A 13683-nucleotide genomic window follows, 5' to 3' on the forward strand; every position below is an offset into this window, starting at 1 on the left:
CTAGGAACTTCTGTGAAAGAAATGACACAGCTGGTCTAGCAAAGAAATACAATAATTTCAGCACTGTGCATACTGCTTAGGAATTTCAACTATCATGATGGTAGTAAGATCACAAGTGAATAGGCTTAGTTTTCTGATGAGTAGACTTCTAAACCTGAGAAAGATACATCGGGAAGGAAAAAGAATGAGCCAGTGAATGGATTAATTTTAATAACACTTGTATTCTTATTATGCTATTTTTTTTTCTTTACATTCACCAAGTTTGTGGCTTTAAAATAAGAATCTATTAAGAAGAGCTGGTGAATATTTGTACCTTGACATAAAATAGCTTTGAGGAACATAAGGACTACGTCAGGCTCAATTTCCCCCCATATATCATATTTCATTAATTCAAAATCATTTTTTTCATATTTGGACTCTGAATTTTCACAGTTGATGGCATTTTACAATAGCTATGAGTCAGACAGCAATTTTGATATGATTGTCATTGACTGTGATGTGATTACTTGGTCATAACTGTTCACATTGTTGTCATTTCAGTTAAATTATATGCATTACGGAGGATATACGAGTTTTATTATCATTTAAAATGTCTTCCATGATTCCTCTGTAATTAAACATTGTCAGTAAATGTTACTGTTATTTCAGGCTTAGAGACAAAAATTCAATGATAGATTTGACATTGCTGAAGAAGCATCTATTGTTGGAGAAATGGTCACAAAATTATATTCTTTATGAAGCAAAAATTAAGTTACTTAATAAAAGAAGACAAAGGTATAACAAAGCATCTGCTACCTGAGAAATTTCAAAAGGATTGTTTGTCACCACTGAACAAAATGCAAGAGAAATTGTCTACTCCTTCAGGAGGGATGAAAGAAACTGCAAAGCATTAGGAGCTTGATCTGATCAATGCATCACACAGACCTATCCTTAAGACTGTGTCATGGCTTAATTGGTAGTTATATTTTTTCTCAGAGATACATAATAGAGATACTATTGTCATCTTATGTTTGGAGACACACAGTTTATTTAAAGAATGTGAAATCAGCTATAAATTGTTGAAGAGAAGTAATACTTCCTGTTCTGCAACTACCTAAAAACCACAATTTGCTCACCATATTAGAAAATAAAAATCCAAGAAGAGAAAAATATGCCCGATAGAAGAGATGAGAGTCACAGGGTTATAAGAAGAATCTATGATCCAGTGAGTAATGACATCTCATGAACAGATCAACAACATAGGGTGGTGGGGCCCCTGCTCCCAGCTGATAGTTTTGTCATGCTTATGCCTCTGATTGAATTCCATGTCAAGCTATGAATCCATGTAGGGTAAAACAGCAAAATAAATATTAAAGACCACTTAGATAGAAAAATGAGAAATTACATATTTTTATAGAAATATTTTCATGCACACATAACTTAGTTATTTCTGTGGAAACATCACCCCAGTAGCTTAGTAATTTAGACAGTGACTATTAACGTAGAAGGCAAAAATGTCATAACATGATAAAATTCCTATCACTTTTTAGAAGGTAAAAATTATTTCTTAACCTCTATACTGCCTGTATTAACCAGACCTATATTTATAATTCAGACTAATAAACACAAATATTGTTTTATATGCACACCTGTATTTAAATATATGTATTGAAATACAGATAGTATATATGTATATGTACATGCACATACATATATGTATATTGTGATTTTTATTTCATATATATGTATGTATATGCATATAGAATTATGTCACATAAAAAGTCATTCAAAATTTGCACTGTGGGTTACATTTTAGGAAAAAGCTGAGTTTTTATACTTGCAAGGCCCACATGCATTCAACCTTTTGTGTTGAATTATTTGTATGTTCTTTATATTTTAATAGTCAGAAATATCCATTTTATTTGTTAATTATTGAATCATTAAAATAAATTATTGTCAAAGCAATTCTCCCATGTGAAAACATGGCAGAGGCTGAGTCTGATTATACAACAAGGAACAAAGACATGTGGACAGGAAAAAGCTACAAGTAAAGAGAAAGAATAAATGAACTCTCGCTAGGCAATCTAGGAGAAAATAGTTGAATGAAGTAATGACAGTGTCCCTGGCAAATAGAGAATTTTTTACAAAAGGCTCTCTACCCTCAGGCACAATTACCACAGCTGTACCAGATAGCCTCTATCAGTCATCATCTAGAACAGCGCGTCTTTCTATTAACCAAGCAATAGAGGCGCAAAAATTACTTACACCAGCCCATATGAGGCACTCGGTTTGCTGCAATGCATTCTGATGACTTAATTAGGTGAACCATGTGACACATGGCATTTTTCAAACCAGGTCCATCACAAAGGCCACAACATCAAAGCAGAATGGTCCTGGGCTCTACAGCTAGATTACACATACGAGTTTCTTCATCGAGGGTCTTGTCACTAATGGTGTCTGCTGGTTCACTTCCATCTACTTAAACAATTAGATAAAACCTTACACTAGCACACCAAGGCTGATGAAGAGCCTTGGAACTGAGTACACCTGGCAATTTCTCTCTTAATTAAAATCTCATCTTCGACTGAGTGATGGTCTCTAGAAAATAAGAAATGTATTTTTTTTTTTCTTTAAGGATTTCTTCTCTCTAGTGACTCGACACTTCTATTGTGAGATTTCTAACCCTATTGAACACCTACAAACACGTGAAAATAAACAAAAAGTAAACAAAGGTCACATCACGATGCCAAGTGACATGTAATCAAAGAATTTTTACAATGCGTTTGTGTCAGTGAAGGAAAACAAGGGAAAAGCCTTGGAAACACAATTACACTGAGATAATAAAGCATACGTACCAGATATTTTAATGAGGATTTACTCCATAGTTTTGATTGCATTATTGATCTTTTGAATCTAACTTTAACCTGGTTAATTGCCCAGAAAAGTTTGAATGGCATTAATATCCATACAAGAAATGATAGCAAATAATGGATATATATATAAGAAAATATAAATATGAATGTTGATTTTAAATAACGTTATAATTCATTTTGAATTTAAATCCAGCAAAAAAACAGAAAGCAAATACTGGCTCTAAAACCAGATAGAAGTACTCTATTACCCTAATATTTGTTCTACTTGATCTTGTAAAATAATTATATGTTGTAAATCACTAAACAATAAATACACATAAAATCGAATCACAGCGTAGCACACTGTGTCTGCCTGATTTCATTAGTGATGCCACCATTGACCTATCCTCCTACAATGAATCTTGGAGTTATACTTGGTGACTCTCTCTCCTTTTCCCCTCACTTCCTATCATCATCACCCACTTCTCCTGACTCTATATCCTACGTATTTTTGCAAACCTATTCCTCTCCTATCTGTTGCCCCATGTATAATTAGGCATCGTCATATTTTTTTCAGCAACCCCTTCCTCTTGTTAATTTATTCACTTATCTATAAACATTGCATAAATAATTTCTATGTTTACATTTTAAGTATTGATAGTACTTTTGCAAACCTCCAACACTGTTTCTCTCTCCTATCATGATAACAATTTATGACAGTTTATAATTTATACATAGAAAATTAGATGTGTCATTGATTTCATTATTTCTCCCCCACAGAGAAAGAGAAAGGTGGAAGATGCCAAGACTGTTTTCATTAACACTGTCTCCTCCAACCTCACAATACCGTGCAGTATTAGATGTCAAATCAATATTTGTTGAATTAATAAATTAAAAAAAGAAACATTTGGATGTACCACATTTCCACAGAGTTACAGTAAAAAAAAGGTCTTACTAGGTCACTCCCCATCTTAAACTCTTTCACTGCCTTCCTTTTGACCAGAGTTTCCATCTAAAGCTGCTTAGCTTTGTATAAAAGATTCCTCAAGATTTGAACTTCAAATTACTCTCTGAACTCACCTCCAAACATCCCCCGATATACGATTTCCTTTCTATCAAGCCAAATAGGTGTTCTCATAGTCAACAGAGCTGTCTCTTGGCATGAGCCTGAGATTTTCTTTTCCACTCACACCTTTTCAATCAGAGAGCACTCCTAAGACTCAAGTTCCACTTAATGAATCCTAACTTTCCAATGGACTCTTACCTCCTCGTTTACCTGTTCTGTGAAGTCTTCCACACCCTCCTCAAGTTGATGCTCTACAGAACTTCATCTTTACTTAGAGCACATGCCTGTTTTCCCTTAATGACACCTGTAGTAGCTACTGTCCCACGACAACCATATAGTGCACCCCAGGCCAGTGACACTCATTTACAGATGATAATGAGATTATTACCAATGTTAGTAAGAGCAGCTCCATATATAAAATCCTCTCAGTGTTCTAAATTCTTTGATTATTTTACCTATAATTCAGGTACAAATAACACAAGGTAATTCTAACATTCCTTCTGAGGAGTTAACTGACATGGGGGAGATTAAGTTATTGACCAAAGTTTACACAATTAATATATAGCCCTTTTCAACCGAAAGCCACATTTTCTCCACTATGACATTTTGATATTCTTGATGTTTCCTGAGTAGTCTTTCTTTCCCTTTCCTTCCTTCCTACCTTCCTTCTTTTCTTGGTATAGGTGGGTCCCTTATTATTTTTGTAAAAATTAAATTGTGAAAAGTAATAGTCAGAAGATATTCTTTTTTAAAATTTTTGTGGTTTTCTTGTAGCTTTCCATAATGCTTATAGAAATGTGAAAAACTAAGTTTTTATTATATTTCGTTTGTAGTGAATATTGTTTTTGGTATTATATTTAGGCATGAGTCATAAATTTATACTTTATCTTTTGGTGGTCCTTCACAGAACTGACCTCTTAGCTACTAGACACAGTGGCATAGTGTCAACCAACAACACAGTGGGGCCCATGAAAATATTTTTATTCATTTTAAAATCAGAAGAGGAAAATAAACATTTACAGCCAAAGATTTTATTTATGTTGATGTCAACTTTTTTTTACAGAAAGTTTGCATAACTGAGACATTATTCTAATTCTAATTTGGATATAAATTCCCAGCCACTTAATGTCTGAATCAGTACTCTATTAAGGCTTGGGCAAAATTTAAGGGAAATTGTATCCATTAGGCAAAACTAAGTCAGAATCATGTAAAGTATAATTTTTTTAATTATACAGGTTAATTTTCACTGATCTATTTATTTGCTTAGTGGCTTTTTTCTTGACTTATTGACTTTCAAAATTATATATTTTATTTTTAATAAACATTTAAAGCGTTTCTGAAAAACATCTATGAAAAACATGTCGAGAAACACTTCTCGAGTCATACAGATTTATTAAATCATGTATATAATCAAATCACTTTTTTAACAGTAACATCTGTATCAATGCATAATCAGAAGAGTTAACATTTTAAAGTACTTTTGAACCTAAATGTGATAACTAATAGAAGAGACAAATAACTCTGTTAAGTGTTTAAAATTAATTAATAAATTTCTGATTAGTGCAATGCAAAAAAAAAATCAAATTGTCTATGAACAAGCATTCACTATAATTTCTAAATAATATGCATTTTCCTTATCACTTCCCGAGGCTACTATGCTATAGAAACGAATCACAGCTATTGGAAAAAAAATTCCTGTGGATAAAACCCTTGCATATATGCAACACTTTTAGTTAGATAAATTAGTCAAATAAAGAAATGTTTAAAGATTCTATCACATTTTAATTTCAGAAACTTATTTTCAGTTTTCTTTTTGCCTTATACAGCAGATTTTTAAAATCTGAAATAAATACTCAAATTTATTCAAAATCTGTAGGGCATGTAAAAAATAAATCACAAAAAATAGGGGTCTATGGGTATTATATGTATACACTTCCTATTATTTCTAGAGTTTTACATAAAGAATTCTTTCATTAAAATTTATGATCTATCTATAGGTGACTCAAACCCAGATAACACTTTGGTCCTTGCAAGTACCTTCCTTTGGATAAAGCAGCAAGGTACTGAAGTGGTGGTGGATGGATGTCTGAGAGGGGAGGGGAAGCAGTAAATCATTTCAGACAATTTCATACTCAAGGCTTGTTGACATGAGGCAGGGCAAAGGAAATCACCCTGTCAGCGCCTGCATCTTTAATGAAGGACAACGCTGTTGCTGCACACTTAGAGAATAGAGAGGGAAAAATAAATCATGTTTAACTTTAAAGTGGGCTGTCGGATTTATTCAAATAGAAATGCAACCTTGTGTGCTTCCTCCTCCCCACCTATTTCCATTTAAAATCTTACAGTATACACCTAGATTCAACCTTTTTTTCTTTTAACCATCGATGTTCTTCAAATTTTCAATTCAATTTACTATATGCCGAATAGATACTTTTAAAACATATCATTTAACACTTGTCTTTTATTGTCTTCCTGACATCTGTTGCCATTGGAGGTGGATTTAAAATGTGAAGATGGGTAACTGTCAGATTACTCTGGAGCAGAGATTACATAAAGATGTAGCATGGGCCAGATACAGCATGCCTCATGGGATAACCACCATTGGCTTAAGAGTATTTTATATGTGAATGAGAGAGAAGGAAACTTGACAGGACAAACATCTTACAGTGGTTTTAATACAGAGGCAGATTTTAAAGGGTTCTGTATGCAATGAAGGCAACAACTCAAATGGTTGGAGAGACCCAACCATTCTTAGAATCCACTTCTTAATTATTCTTTTTCTCTTAAAACTGATTTACTTTTCACCAACAAGTGTATTTCTTCATTTAAAATGTACATGGAATTTCTAGTCATCTCCCTGATACACCAACTGCATCACATACAATATTCTAAAACACAACAGCAGTTTTTAAAACATATTATATAGAGAAATGAAATAGAAAAAAAAAATGATCTGGGTAATCCGTCAGTTCAAGCATTGTTTTAATATTTAATCACACCAAGTAACTAAGTTACAGTTTGACTGAAAAACTCTATAAAATAAAATAAATGCAGGTCATAAATAATAATATATATCAAATCTATATAAATACATAGAAATGATATATATTATTTTATTTGTGTAATAAAATAATAATATTCAGGTAATAAAACTATCTGCATTACAACGGTTATTTTCATTGGTCTTAAGGACCCTGAGGCATCTTGTTCTGGTAGACTCTCTACCAATGATAACTCACCAAGTTACGTCCTATAGACCATAAACTTCTCCATAGTTGTTCAGAAACATGTTACATACTTTCATTTATCTGTCTTTTGAAATAAATTTCTGATGAAGGAGGATATTCTTTCCTCTAGGGAAAGAGTGGAAGTAAATCAACTGAATGAGAAACTATGTTTTTGAAAGTCACTGATATTTGATCTTCCCATCTTTGCTCCCTCTGAGCTGTGCTAAACTCAGTCAATGTCAGGGCCTCTACTAAGCATAATAAAGCTAGAACAACAACAACAAAAAGAATCAAGATCTCATGTCATTCCGAGGTTAATGTAAAGGAGGAGAGATCCTAAGGCTCATGACTCCTTTTAGGAGGTTTTCTCATCACCTTAGCTTGAAACCAGTGCTCCCAGATGGAGGCAGTTATGAAAATGACTTCCACTCTGCAGGTGTTCCCTTTGAAAAGCTAATAGCATATTTCTTTTGACAGGTAAATTGCTTTGAAATAATTCTTGAACTCTGTGGTCCTGAACGGGGAAGACATTTAGCTTTATAAACCCCAATTTGGGGCACCCTGATTTCTTTTTAAGGTGTTGTCTCAAAATGGGCCCTGAGTTACTAATCTGTATGACTTATTTCTGCAAACTGCTAACCAACTGATCACCTTTGTACCCAATCTACGTATTGTATTAAGCAATAAATTCATGTATTTCAGCTCTCTTTGGTTTTAAAATGCTTTCATGTAAGATAGTAATTGCAGAGTTTTGACAAATTTTGGAGCCAAATGTTCAAGGTGATATGTCTCCTCTGAAATTACACAGTATCTTCTTGAAAGAAAAGGTAACTTTACATTCCGTAGATAAACTTTACAGCTCCTACCACACATCTCTACAAGCATTCCTTCTTCCGTATTTCTAGATAAGTAAAGATGTTTCAAACCACACTTGACCACTTTGAGATTTGATTACTTGCTCAGTAACTAAATCATGGACTAAATTTGTTGACCTGGAGCAGTGATTAGCTGGTAGGACAGTTTAGGACAATTACACCTAAGCTATCTCTAAATCTACAGTCATAGTTTACAAAATATTTTCTCATAAAACCTATTTATCCTGATGATTTGAAAGTCAGTGAAAAACTTCAGACTTAAATTAACATTTTTCATATGCTTAAAAATGCATGACATTTTTTCATACTGTCATTTTTTGATATTGGTTTATTCATTAATATTAATCAATACTCAACAGAGTAGTGGCAAGAGAAGGGAATGTAATAACAGGCTGAAATTAAACACTTGCAGTAATTTCAGTGTGTTAACCTAATACAGTAAAAAGCAGCTAAATGGACTTTGCAACAACAGAATTGAAATTTTCTGTATACCTCCACTCTATGGGAATGCTCTTAACAGATATAAACATACTTTCTGTTCACAACCCCTTTATCTTCTAAACAAAAATGTCAATCTTAACCCAGCAGGGGAAAAAAAATTCAAGCCCCAAGATTATTTGAAAATTCTAATTTGTGTGTGGATACACATGATTAGTTACATACAGATGCTGAATATTAAAATAAACCATAAACAAACAAATAACAACCAAGCTTCACATTTTGGTTTAACAAAACACCAAACACCATTCTTTTATGAATAACTTGACTGAATTATGATGATATTTTAAATATGTCCAAGTTAACTACAATTTTCCCATAGTTATATCTAAGAGGAAAGTTGAAATTATATTTTGATTGGTACATCAATGCATTTTTATATTTTCCTGCACCATTACACGAAGTTTAGTCAGCTTCTTATAAAAGAGTTGTACAGCAATGTTCTTCTAGCACCATCAATAAAACTATGACTTCAAGGAACCAGATTTCTAACATCACCAAAAACAACAGTAACCATGGCAGCAGCACAGCAGCATGCTGCATTTTTATTCTGACATTGTTCAGCCCGTTAATTAACATGTCACTAGTCCAAACAGATTTAATATTTTACTTTCCGTGATGTTGCTTTTCTGTAGTACTAACATGCATTGCGACTCGGCTACTCTTTTTGCGCTACACATTTCTTCCCTACTGCAATTGTCCTTCCACCACTCTAATCACTTAAAATAATCACTTCTTCCATGCTTCTGTAACAATGAATTTTTCTGAATTTTTCTGTTTCTCTAGGGAATTAATAAAGTGCTCTGTACTCAAGAATAACCTTTGATCCCTGAAATTTATCAGCACACATACTTAAGAAACCATTGCACACAGACTTACAACTTCCAAAGAACAGGAGTAAAGTTGATTTACAACACACAATAAAAATAAATGTAAAACAAAGAAGGGATACTGATCAAGGTTTGACGAAACATGCATGGCACTTACCTGGGATAAGCTGTGCCAGGAACAGGTGACTTTTTGACAAGCTGAGGAGTGATATTATGGCCAAAAAAGGAGCATGTTTCCATTTCATCTTTGTCCCTTCCTTGCATTCCACCCAGCCAGTGACACAGATATGTTTTATCTGGGAGAAAAAAAATAAACACAGAAATTTTTTTAATGGTTAGCTATATTGAGATCAAGACAATATTAAAGATATGTTGTGAAAAATTATACTACAAGTGCATTTGAAATGTCATTTTTCAAAATGATAAAACTAAATCATTAAATGAATTCAGCCGACACAACATACATTTTAGGATATACGTTTTGAACAAATGTAGTAATTATTAATTTTGAAAATTCATTTCAATCAGATATAATAATAAATGATTCCTCAGTTTTCCATACACTTTAGGGGATGACAGATAAGTGCTTCTAATTTCTTACTAATTTAGTTAGAACACGCTCAAAGGATCTAGAAAACTATGGTCATTCATTCACCAAACAAATATTTGCAGACTGTTCATAATGAGCCAGTTACTATGGTATTTGGGGGGCACAGCAGAAGAAAAAAAAAACTAAATTATTTATTTATGCAGGTACATAAACAATTTGAAGCCATTAAAATTATATCAGTTTATAAGCAAATTCACAAAACAAACAACCCTTAACAGCTGTTGTATTCCGAACAAGGCACTTCATATCAATCATGAATAACACAGCGTCTTGTAGGCAACACAGCCCTCGGTCATCAGGGCTTCAGCAAGATGAAGACTCTAACAAATGGCAGAATAAAACTACAGGAATTAATTCAAGTGGAAGACCGATCAGTTTTGCCTGGAGAATTGACCAAATCTGTAATACCTAATACAATTTAAATGCTATGTAAATAGTTGTAAATGTAATATCAATACTCTATAAATAGTTACCAGTGCACACTGAAAATATTTTGCTTTTTGGAAATTCCTGGAATTGTTTTTCAAATATTTTCCACCCTCAGGTGAATCCAAAGATGTAAAGCCCACAAATATGAAGGGCCAAGTGTATTCAGAAGATAACTCTGATAGGAATGTGAAGGATAAAGTAAGTATGAGGAAAATTAGCATAGAGGCCGTAACAGCGGTGCAGAAACTTACAATAATTGCTTACAAAGGAGCTTGGAGAGGAAGCAGAGCAAATGGCTGGTGCTGGGGTGGGAGTCAGAGAGGTGGCACTACACAAGCACTCCTTGAGGAACTTGGCGACTGATTAGAGTTGGGAGATGAGAAATGGAAGGAAATTTATTCATTGAGTCAAAAACATGCAAATATATCTAGCACAATAAAAATATAATTTATTCCCAAAGAAAGATAACATTCTATCGCTCATTTTTGAGATAGAGTTCCAACTTGAAAAGAGAATGACCAGCTTCATTCTGCGGGTTTATCTACACAAAGCTATTGCCAACCTGTCTGGACTGAGCTGTCCTTACTTTATCACTTTTCACTGCAGAATTAATTGCCAGATTTTGCTTTAGCAGAGCCGCCTAATCCTCCTGCCAGCTACAATGATCTGACCTCACTGAAGGTATCTGAGGATGGTTTCTTTTCTCTTAAGAACTCTTCAAGCAACTCCTGTCTAGGCTAGAACTTTGGCTCCAAAGAAATATTCTTCGCCACTATAGATTCATTTTTGTTGTCTATCTTCCTTGTTTGGGGTTAATATCCTGGTAACTTTCTTTATCTTGGTGAATCACTCATAAATGACATCATATACCCACAGTATCTTCCATGCGTTATCTTCTTAAGTGTCAAATGAGAGTAAAGAGTAGATTAGATTTCAGATGAGCACAAGCCTAGCTGAACAGTTCTGCTCTTCAGTCAACGCTATGCAGTTGTTAGTTTCTCCAGAGACTCTTTTTCAGGTTTATCCATTGAGTGTTTTGGCTTATGGTCACATTGTTCAGTGACGTACAGATAATTAGCTCTTTCAGAGGTAATGTGTAAGTATACTGCATCCTAGTAATGTCTTCTTGACTGGGTTTTGATATCACAGCTGCCCTATCATCTTGGATCCTCTTGCCTGGGGATTTTCTCATATTCCTCCTCAGTTTAATATATGGTTATTATGTGCACTAACCACCAGAGTCCCTATTTTGGAATAAACCCCTAAAGAACCTCATTCTTTAAATGTGCACAAGCAGTTTTGCCTCAGCTTTTGATGTAAATAAAAGCACGTTTGAATCTAGAAGCTATTTATAACTTGCTCATCATTTGAAAATTTAGAATGATTATATTAGTTAAATGATATTTTAAAGTCTATTTATTGAAACAGATTTTCATATTTGTGATTAATTATATTCTAACAATTTAATTAATAATTACATATGGCTTATTAGTAGCAGTTGGTTTGGATAAAATAAAGGCCTCTATCAAACATGTACATTCTTCTTTTAAATCAAAACAATGATCACAAGGAAATAAACCTGAAAGTATGAACATTTATTATAGTTGGTTGAACTCCTGCAAGTTATGTTAACAGGCAGATATTTTTCAAATTCTGTAATGTTCAGTATGTATCCCAAACAAATTTTTGTTATCTAAGGACTATTCTGTGAACTTACGTGGTAAGTGGCTAATAAAGTGACATGATTTTAAAGTAGGACCCACAAATCAGAAGTGGCAACTGCATTATTTGATATGTACACATATCACGATACTTTGAAGTTTGATCTTCAAGAATCTTCTCTAAAAATGGAAGTACTGGAAGGTAAAAATACAAGCTTAATAGCAAACGTGATGAACCCTTATTTAAAATCACACCTTTTGACATATTAACAATAGGACAATTGATTTTAGTGAGGAATGGGATGTAATTGTGTTTAGATTCTGTATCACAATATAGTGAACTCAAAAACCACAACCACAACCTCTATGAATATAGAAAGACTTCTCATCAATGTGTATATATACTGCCTATTATCAAAGCATTAAGAATGAATATCCGTATAGTTGAATTAAAGAAACTAAAATGATATGAGAAAAAAGAAAAAAAAAGTTGCAATATTCACTTCTATTATGAAATATTAAGCTAAAATATGAGATTACAGAATTATTCAGTGTAATAGAAATGCTTTAGAATGTAATTCACTTGGAAGTAGTAAGTGTATGGAAGTAATACAGTGCAGTCTTTTAGAAGGATAGATGGTCAAACCAAAAGGTTTGGGTATGAATCTCAGCTGCACAACTCAGATGTTCTTTTACCCTGGACAAAAAATTTAAGTTCACTTAGTCTCATCTTTCTCAAACATAAAATGTGAAGTAATAGTAATATCCACAACACTAGGTGAGATAATATACATGGAGTGCTTATAAGTCTGTCTGCTCCATCACTTGATCTCTGTTAACATCACCATGCCCTCCAACTTCAAATAGCATCCAATGAAGTTTCCCAGCGATGATGAGAGCAAACGTGGATTTGTATTTACGTGTTGCTTCACATTTGAATAGTGTCTGTTTTAGATTTAACTTGCAAGATATTAGTAGTTTTGATTTACTTTAATGAACTTTATTAAGATGAAATTTATGCATGGTAAAATGAACTGATTTAATGTATAAGGTTCAAATTTGACAAGCCTACAGACCTGCATAACTTCCAACCCAATCAAGATGGAGACATTTTCTACAAGTGCCGTGGTGTTGAAAGGTAATATGTGATAAGTATATGCTGTGCATGTGTACATGACACTAATGCATATTTTTAAACAGTAATAAATGTAATGATAGACTGGTATATCCCCTGTTTTGAGGAGCATGATTGCTTCAGAGCGAGTTTTCAAAAATATATTTTGGGATAATCATGTTTCACTGATTAAAAATGCAATTTCTTAGAAAGTGAAAATGTTCCATAAGAAATTAATTTTAGTAAACACGTGGTTCAACAAAGTAAAAACATTTCTTTAGGTACACATTTTGGATAACTTAAGAGAACACAGATGTTTCCTAAACTTATCAGTACATCATGTTGACTATTTTTCAGCTTCTTCTGAAACTCTTCATCATAGGTAGCCTCCTCCTCCTCCCCCTTCCTCTCCCTCTTCTCTTCCTCCATATTCTTTCTTTTACATTTAGAAAAACTAAAATTATTTACTGACACTTTTCTTATTATTAATCAAAATTTATTTTCTAAGTTACACCTCTTGTTCTAGAGAAAGAACATATTTT

General features: G+C 33.3%; 1 protein-coding gene across 4 annotated transcripts in view; it reads right to left on the reverse strand.

Annotated features, from left to right (window-relative positions):
* The window catches only part of ROBO1 (roundabout guidance receptor 1), a 1017320-nt gene that overhangs the window by 871258 nt on the left and 132379 nt on the right, over nt 1-13683 (reverse strand). For all 4 annotated transcript variants that reach the window (XM_074361428.1, XM_074361430.1, XM_074361424.1 and 1 more), the window contains exon 2: nt 9485-9623. In XM_074361428.1, coding sequence (XP_074217529.1) covers nt 9485-9572 — 88 coding nt within the window. In that variant the 5' untranslated portion in view covers nt 9573-9623. The remainder of the gene's footprint in view (nt 1-9484; nt 9624-13683) is intronic.

Source organism: Camelus bactrianus, chromosome 1 (assembly GCF_048773025.1).
Source record: "Camelus bactrianus isolate YW-2024 breed Bactrian camel chromosome 1, ASM4877302v1, whole genome shotgun sequence".
Lineage (NCBI taxonomy): Eukaryota > Metazoa > Chordata > Mammalia > Artiodactyla > Camelidae > Camelus > Camelus bactrianus.